The sequence below is a fragment of the Chaetura pelagica genome, unplaced genomic scaffold, assembly GCF_000747805.2.
Source record: "Chaetura pelagica isolate M959 unplaced genomic scaffold, ChaPel_1.0 scaffold82, whole genome shotgun sequence".
Lineage (NCBI taxonomy): Eukaryota > Metazoa > Chordata > Aves > Apodiformes > Apodidae > Chaetura > Chaetura pelagica.
Genome location: NW_009952990.1, coordinates 1,404,164 through 1,413,036, shown reverse-complemented (window position 1 = coordinate 1,413,036; position 8,873 = coordinate 1,404,164). Strand labels below are relative to the sequence as shown.

General features: G+C 40.5%; 1 protein-coding gene across 1 annotated transcript in view; it reads right to left on the bottom strand.

Annotated features, from left to right (window-relative positions):
* The window catches only part of RBM11 (RNA binding motif protein 11), a 9,743-nt gene extending 1,100 nt beyond the window's left edge, over positions 1 to 8,643 (bottom strand). Inside the window, exons 1-4 of the mRNA XM_009996509.1 lie at positions 8,529 to 8,643; positions 2,954 to 3,295; positions 1,991 to 2,069; positions 1,155 to 1,248 (exon numbers count right to left, since the gene is read on the bottom strand). Coding sequence (XP_009994811.1) covers positions 1,155 to 1,248; positions 1,991 to 2,069; positions 2,954 to 3,295; positions 8,529 to 8,643 — 630 coding nt within the window. The remainder of the gene's footprint in view (positions 1 to 1,154; positions 1,249 to 1,990; positions 2,070 to 2,953; positions 3,296 to 8,528) is intronic.
* Positions 8,644 to 8,873: the final 230 nt, after the last annotated feature.

The following is an 8,873-nucleotide window of genomic DNA, read 5'->3' as shown; positions in this document are numbered from 1 at the left end:
CCTGCTGAAGCTGCAAGGAAAAACAACTGCAGAAACACTGCAATGCCATCCCTTCTGGCAAGCAAAAAATGGGATGAACTTGGCTGTGTGTGCTGACCTGCCAAGTTTGGTCTCTCGGTGTTTCCTAAGGAGTAGTTTATTTGGTGAGCACAGTGGGAGACAGTACACTCCTGAGCCTTCCAACCAGAGTGGAGGGGGTGGGAAAGTCTGTGCAAGCACCAGCTCTTCTGAGGCCACTATGTCTGTACAACAGGGAACAGACCCTCTCCATTTTCCTGCTCAGTTGCAGCTAGCAAGGGTTATCTGTCCAGACTTCACCCCTTCCATAGTTGAAAGGGCTGACCATTCATTCCTCAGTCAGACGGGGTGGCAGCACTCCTGTCCACAAGTGACACCTCACATTAAATACTAGGTTTCTTCAGTCCTACTGATCCATACTCATCAGACTTGGAAGCTTCATGATGTGTTCGGTGAGTAAGGTTTGGCCCACAGCTTGAGCCCAGTTCCCTTGCCTTATGGAGTATCTTGGATAAAAGAGACTAGAGGAAGAATGGCCAAGTGCTCCAGAGCCTGTTATAGAGGAAGTGGAATATGGGTTCTCACTGCCTACTGCTGTGAAAGTAAATCATGAATGTGAGAACTGCAGGGGCATGAAAAGCTTCAGGCCAGAAATGGTCACACTGTTGCCCTAGCTTGGACAGTAGTGATTTGCCGGGCAAGTTTTATGTTTGGTTTTAGAACATGTCAAACTTCTGCTGGGCTCTTCTGAATTGAGTAGTTAAGATGTTCCCTGACTGAATTAGCTGTATATGAAGAAGGTGCTGCTTGCATGGTTGTAATTTTACTAGGTTAGTTTTCTCACCAAGGGGATTTGATTTGCAACACAGTACACAAGAGACTTCTATCGGTAGACTTTGACATGTTTAGCCTCCCTAAGTTATATACCTTTAAGAGACTTTTGCAGTAAGAAAACAGTTTGGTTTGGTAGATCTCCTGTTACATTAGTACCCTTAAGTGCTAAAAGAAATAGACCTAATACCATCAAAGCCAGGAGCCTAAACCTCATTAAACAAGTATCACTGTTTGCAGAAATGCAGAATACATTCAACTTAATTAAAAAGCTCCCAAATTGTTAACTTTTAACATAAACTCACCATCTTCTGAAATCCTAAATATTCATGAGGTAAACTATTCTTCATGGGAAAAGGAGTAACAGGAAATGGAGGATTTCCATAAGGCTCTTGATACCTAGGAAAAAAAAGCAAATGTACAAAAACTAGATGTTCATCACATACTGCTTACCCAAGTGCTAAGACTTAACTCTTGGGCTATAATGAAAAAATCAAAGAGATATTAACAACTGGACTTCCGTGAAAAAAAAAACTAATAAGGAAAATACACCCAAAGGCTCAATTAACAAGTAATCTTCACATGTACTTAAGTGCAGACACAAAAGACTTCTGCATTTCCCCATGCGAGTTTAGCTTCCACAGAGAGTTCTGTCACATTTGAAAATAAAGATGTTGAAACACTGAAAAATTACTGAATCTGAGGCGTTCAGGCTTCCGTTGTAACAGGTTTATATTTGTGAATTCATATGCACATGACAGCTGTTCATACATATACACACAAAAAAATACAGGTACAAACTCAGTGGAGTTTAAAAAGTTTATCTCCACTGTCTCCATTTTCCCCTAAAAACTGCAAACATTTTTAGTACAAACACCATATTTCAGTGTTTTCTCATGGTCCTGTATCTTGCAGAAACAAAGAGTAGAGAATTCAAACTAACTGAACTTCTGGCAAGCTAAACAACGAAATGTTAAAATTAACTGCAGCCCATGGCACGTCATCAGTAAGGATGCAATTAAAGCATGCAACAGCTGTTCTAATGAAATACTTAAAGACTGCTCTATCACATCAACTGATTTTCTTAATCATTTTTTAAAAGTTATAATAATACAGTTCATTCACAGGTGATCTTTGTTACCTATATGAAGGTGAATATAAGTCAATAAAGTTTTCAAAACCATGTGTAGGGCTGTTTAGTTCTGATGAGTAAGAACTCCCTGTAAATAAGACAAGAGCATAATGACTATTCAGTTACAACTATTCAATTAACAATTAAAAAACCAGGAAGTTTTCTGTGCAATCTATAATGTGCTGGTATAGCTAAGGTGGTATATACAAGTATTATGGCAGATGATCTATCATGTCATTTTACTGCTTGAAAACGCTAATTTATCATTTATTCAAGTACAGAAGCATAAATCATGGCTGTTGAAGTAAACAAAATTCCCATTTGGTTACAGACACAGGAGTTGCTTCTGAACCTCAGCCATACCACTTAACCCAGCAACTGCTCTGTACAGCCTTAGAAGTAAGGAGTGGCAGTGCATAGTGGCAACAGGAGTCCTTAATGTTTGGGTTGCCAGTGCTGCCTGATTATTTGCTTTATAGGCTTACCTTCATAAACACAAAATGAAGAATGTGGTCTGATTTGATTATAATCTTCAAACTACAATCCATTCCATTTAGAACAACAGCTCTGTAGTTTCTATAACTAAAGCCAGTGTTACAAAACAGCTTGATAGTTGCTGTGCCTTCTGAATCAACTTTTCCTGCCAGATTGCAGGTTAAAATTACAACCTGATTCCTATATGTAATCTGGCATGAAAACCTGTGTTGCTATGTTCTCCATAGCATAGGCTGAACTGGCTTGCAAGTTGTTGTTCTGAACCAACCAATTGTATTCTCTTAGTAAACAAAAAATACAAAGATTGAATCCTCCCCTATGCAAAAGCCACAGGAAGTTTTGGTTTTTAAAAAAGTAAGGACTCTAATCTGTTTCCACTACAAGTTGACATCTTTGTGAAAGACTGTAGAATTCAAAAATAGTCATTAAAAAAGGAAAAAATTACAAAGCCTTAATTATTGAGACTACTAAACATACCAAACCGATACTGCACTTTAATTGGTCTTCCATACAAACGGATTCCATTCAGCAAAGCTATCGAATAAGGCACTGATTCTTTATGTTTAAAGCAGACAAATCCAAAAGACTTGGGTTTTCCTTCTTTGTCCTTACAAATCGTCACTTTGGTTAATGGTCCAGCCTGAAAGAAATTGGTATTATTTTTTTCACAGAAATGAACAGAGATTGACACTTCATTCTCCTTTGAATATTTAATAATTATGTATATTTTGCCATAGTCTGTAAGTTTCGCAGTACAAGGATCTCTGCTTAATTTTGAAAGCGTCTCTCTACATTTCCCCAGCTCAAATTCTGAGCCTTCTAAAAACAAAAATCAACTCCATAAACATAACAGGGAACCGAGAATCAGTCCATTGGCGATGTTTAGTCTTTAGTGACTGGATTTTAAAATTATTTTTAATGATAGCTGCTGCAAGGGGAAGACTAACTTACTGACTCCATAGCAAAAGTTATCTTATGTGTCTATAGCTGCTAGCACAATTTTTACAGAAGTATTTTGCATATCTAACTAATCAAATTGAGCATAGTAGCTATGTAAAAGTGACCTGCTCCACTGATATGCTTCTGTTTTACTCTTGCCTAGATTCTCAAAATGGGCCACATCAACACTTTTGAAAGTAAAGCTGAATAGTCTGGAACCACCACAAAACAGCTTTCTGTACCACCTAACCCTCATCACAACTGCATGGAAAGGAATCAAGAGATCCTACCACCTCATCAGAGATAACATCCTGTTTCTGCATCCCAAAAAAAATCCTGAAAACCCCATGAAATTCCAAACCTTGGCTGAAACGGAAAAGTTCCATTTCTGCCTACATTTACTTTTTTAACCTTTGCATAGTACTTCTAGAACCAAATTAAAGCAGCAATATTCCTTGAACAGTGGGTCCATTTTCAAAAAAACCTGTCATTTTCAAAAGATATCAAAGACAGTGAATTTTCTTTACACAAGATGAAATCAATATATTAGTCACCAAACAGTTTCTCATCAAAACAAACCATGTGCCTGTTTTGTGTTATGTCTGTTATGTGTAAAGCTATTTTGCATGGTAAAAAGAAGTGGCCAACAGCAGCCTCCTGCCATGGCTCTGGAGTTTTAAGGATGCAACAGCTTAACTTCAGAAGGATATAACATCCAGATGAGCAATGAAGTTCACGTAAATTACAAGAAAATCCATCAGTAAAAAAAAAAATAAAATTACATAATGTCTAAATTACTGTAGTAGATGGAGAATTCATTGTTCTGAATCAAAAAAAATAGCACTTATTGGTAGAACTGACTTCCACTACTCTACTGATACAATAATGTACTTCTCAGTAAATGTTCAGAAGTCATCTATAGCTTCAGACAAACACAAACTAACTCGTAACAGCTTTACAGCAATTAAACTGCATACACAGTTAAACATTCAAACAGCACATATTCAGATGAAGAAAATAAGCCATAGAAAGAGACCTACTTTATTATTCTACAACTATTTTCAACAATTCCTGTCAAACATATCTGCAATTTGTCTGCTGTGAGCATTTAGTGATGATGTTGAGCCACTTCCCATATTAATAGAATCATAGAATGGTTTGAGTTGGAAGAGACCTTGGAGATCACCCAGTTCCAACCCACCTGCATGGGCAGGGACACCTCCCACTAGAGCAGGTTGCTTAAAGCCCCATCCAACCTGCCCTTGAACACCTCCAGGGAGGGGGCATCCACAACCTCCCTGAGCAACCTGTTCCAGTGCCTCACCACCCCCACAGTAAAGAATTTATTCCTGATGTCTAACCCAAATCTATCCTGTTCCAGTTTAAAGCCATTACCTCTTGTCTTACCACTACATGCCCTTGTAAAAGGTCCCTCCCCAGCTTTCCTGTGGCTCCTTCCGGTACTGCAAGGCTGCTCTAAGGTCTCCCTGCAGCCTTCCCTTCTCCAGGCTGAACTGCCCCAACTCTCTCAGCCTGTCTTCATAGGAGAGGTGCTCCAGGCCTGGATCATCTTGGCGGCCCTCCTCTGGATTCTCTCCAACAGCTCTATGTCTGTCTTGTGTTGTGGGCTCCAGAACTGGACCCCAAGTAGGATCTCATGAGTGCAGAATGGAGGAGCAGGATCACCTCCCTCAACCTGCTGGCCACACTCTTTTGATGCAGCCCAGGAGATAGTTGGCTTTCTAGGTTGCAGGTGCACACTGCCACCTCATATTGAGATTTTCATTGACCAACACACCCAGATTCTTCTCAAGGCTGTTCTCAATCCATTCTGTACGCTATCTGAATTTGTGCTTGGGGTTGCCCCAACCCAGGTGCAGGACCTTGCACATGGCCTTGTTGAACTTCAGGAGGTTGGCATTGGCCTACCTCTCAAACCTGTCAAGGTCCATCTGGATGGCCTCCCTTCCCTCCAGCATGTCAACCACACCACACAGCTTGGTGTTGTCAGCAACCTTCCTGAGGGTGGACTCAATCCCAGTGTCCATGTTGCTGACAGATGTTAAACAGCACCGGTCCCAGTACTGACCCCTGAGGAACACCACTCGTCACAGGTCTCCATCTGGACATCAGGCCATTGACCAATACTCTCTAAGTGCAACCATCCAGCCAATTCCTTATCCACCAAGTAGCCCATCCATCAAATCCATCCTTCCAGTTTAGAAACCAGGATGTCATGCAAGACAGTGTCAAATTCTTTACACAAGCCCAGGTAGATGATGTCAATTGCTCTTCCCTTGTCCACTGATGTTGTGACTCCATCGTAAAGGGCCACCAAATTTGTTAGGCATGATTTGCCCTTGGTGAAGCCATGTTTGTTGCCACCAACCACCTCCCTGTTTTCCATGTGCCTTAGCAGAGCATTCAGGAGGATCTGATTCATGATCTCACCAGGCATCAAGGTGACTGGCCTGTAGTTCCCCAGGTCTTCTTTCCATTTTTGAAAATGGGGGTTATGTTCCCCCTTTTCCAGTCAGTGGGAACTTCAGCAGACTGCTATGACTTTTCAAATACGATGGAAAGCAGCATTGCAACTTCACCTGTCAGCTGTCTTGGATGAATCTTGTCAGGTCCCACAGACTTGTGCGCTTTTAAGTTTCTTTAGATGGTCTCAAACCTGCTCTTCTCCTACAGTGGGCAGATCTTCCTTTTTCCCATCTCCACCTTTGCCTTCTGTGATCTGGATGATGTGGCTGGAGCCCTTACTGGTGAAGACTGAGGCAAAAAAAATAATTCAGTATCTCAGCCTGCTCCGTATTCTGCGTGACTAGGTCTCCTGTTTCATTCTGCAGTGGGCGCACATTTTCCCTGTTCTGCTCCTTAGCACTGATGTACCTGTAGAAACCCTTCTTATTACCCTTCATGTCCCTGGCCAGGTTTAACTCTTACCTGGTGTTTGCCTTCCTAACATGATCCCTGGCTCCTTGGACAACTTCTATTTCTCCCAGGCTACCTGTCCCTGCTTCCACCACCTGAAGACTTTCTTCTTTTTGTCTTAAGAGTGCCCAGGAGCTCTTTGTTCATCCATGCACGTCTCCTGGCATTCTTGCCTGCCTTCCTCTTTCTTGGTATGCATTGCTCCTGGACTTGGAGGAGGTAAACTTTGAATATTGACCAGCTTTCTTGGACTTCTCTCCAATCCAGGATTTTATGCCATGATATCCTACCAAGCAGATCCCTGAAGAGGTTGAAATCTGCTCTCCTATCTCTTATTATACTCTCCATGTTGTCAGACTGAAGATATTAGGGATTCTCATCTGTGATAACAATGTCTGATTACAGTATGCTTCTGCCAGCTGTGTATGAAATAATCAAAGTGCCTCCACCCCCCAACCCTGGTGAAAGCTGGAAAATCATATAGACAAACACAATGGATCAAAAATAATGTACTATTTTTTATTACTGGTGCAGGGAGCGATCAGGCTATACAGCAATGGATACTACCTAGGTTGTACTGTGTAGTGAATCTTCAAAATGTTGATCTTGTCTTTCCAAATATCTTAAAGTTTACTGGGTTTTTTGCTTTTGGGTTTGTTTGTTCTGTTCAGGTTTTTTTTCCGGTTGGTCTGTTGTTTTTAAAGAAGGGCTTTCAGTGAGATTTTGAATATGTTTATTTTTCCTTGTGTTGGCTCCTTACTACATTTTTGTTCTTGTTCTGCACTACACTGCAGTTTTTAAAAAAAACTTACATATATCCAGTCTTCTGATTATTATTTGTCTAATGAGGAGGATCTGGTTCTTCAAGAACTAGAAGCAAAAACTCAAGTCCTCTGCAGATCAGTCTTTTAACATATGTAGTCTTCCTGTTCCTAAATAAAAACATTAATAGTTTAGAAGTAATACTAGATATTTGCTTGTAATTTGATGGGGGAAAACCTAGAGGTCAGGAGCGCATCTTTAGGACTGTGCCATAGGAGGAATATTGAACTATATGCCTTCCGAGAAAGGACAATAATGCAATGAGAAGCATATGCTGTTGCAGCAAAAGACAGAGAACAAGATGAAGAGAAGGAAGTGTCAGCAGGCGTTACTGGGATGACATAAAGACCCAGATAAAAGTCAGCAGTTGGATGACTGCTGCCAATTATGCAGAAGAGTCATGCAAAATTACAATCCGAGAGCATCCACTTGATCACTTTTGTACCAAAATTTGTATGGTATTACTCATGTCCCCTGGTATAATAGACTTTCTTAACCTAGCATTTCTAGTTAAAGAGCAGACTATTTTTTAGTATTAGAAACAGGTAGGAATAATGCATAGAAAATCAAGAGGGGAGAAAAAAAAATAAGAAACTATTGTTTCTTGACTAATTTTAGGGAAAAGTTAAAAACTGAAAAGTTAGGAAGAGACAGGAACAGCTGAAAACCTAAACAGCTAGGATATACCAAGCAAAAAGGCCTTTCAGTACAAATGGAGAAGCATGGTAAGGTCTTGCCTAGTTAACAAGTACAAGATTAATCAACAGAATAAAACTGGTGAGTAGAAACACCTCTGATTAGCAAATGAAATAGCAAGAGCAGAGATTATTCTGCCCATCTCTTTTTTTGCAGTTTTTATTTTACAAAGTCATGATAACTCATCATTCTGAGACTGGGGGAAATTAGAGTCGTAGATGCACATTTATCACTGTGCTGTCAGCCAAACTGTCCAGTCAGAGCCAGGAACCTTTTAGCTTGACAGAGGCTGACTGGATCACACCAGGTGGGGGTGGGGGGAAGACAAAAAAAAAAAAAGACACAAAACAAGCACACCATAAACAAATTCAAAAAAAGCCCTTAATCAGCAACTATTGTCGATTCATCTTAAAATTTGATGGTTGCATTAGTGATATAATGCTACCTCCTCTCCATACCCTCCCCCTCTTTTCCGTTCAAGCTAATAAGCCTGGCTTAGGAAGAGATGCTGCCAACATGAGATCGATATCAAAGCAAAGTCAGCATCTTAACATTTCATGTCTTCGCTGTTCTTCCTCCTCGGCATACCTTATTGCCAAAGAAAAATAATTAAGCTCAGGTCTGAAACAGATGCAGATACTTGGCCTTTTCCCCTCACCTGCATGAAAATCCCACTGGTGGAATTCTGCCATCTTCTCAAGCATTGAAACATAAAACATCTTGATATAAAGGTCCTTCATAGGTGGAATCCCAGCGCTCCACCTGCAGACCATTTCTGTTGCCAGCCTTGCTCAGCACGCTTTTAGGTTTTACCCTTTCCTTAACCAAACTACCGATAAAAAAAATCCTGTCTTGCTCAGAATATATATTTTTGACGTGCAAGAAAAAAAAAAAAAAAAAAAAAATTCCTCTGGGGATTTTAAAAACACCTTTTAATTATTTAACTTCCTCGCTGATTGGGGCCCACCTGCGGCACGGCCGGGGGTAAGAACCGGCCCAGAGC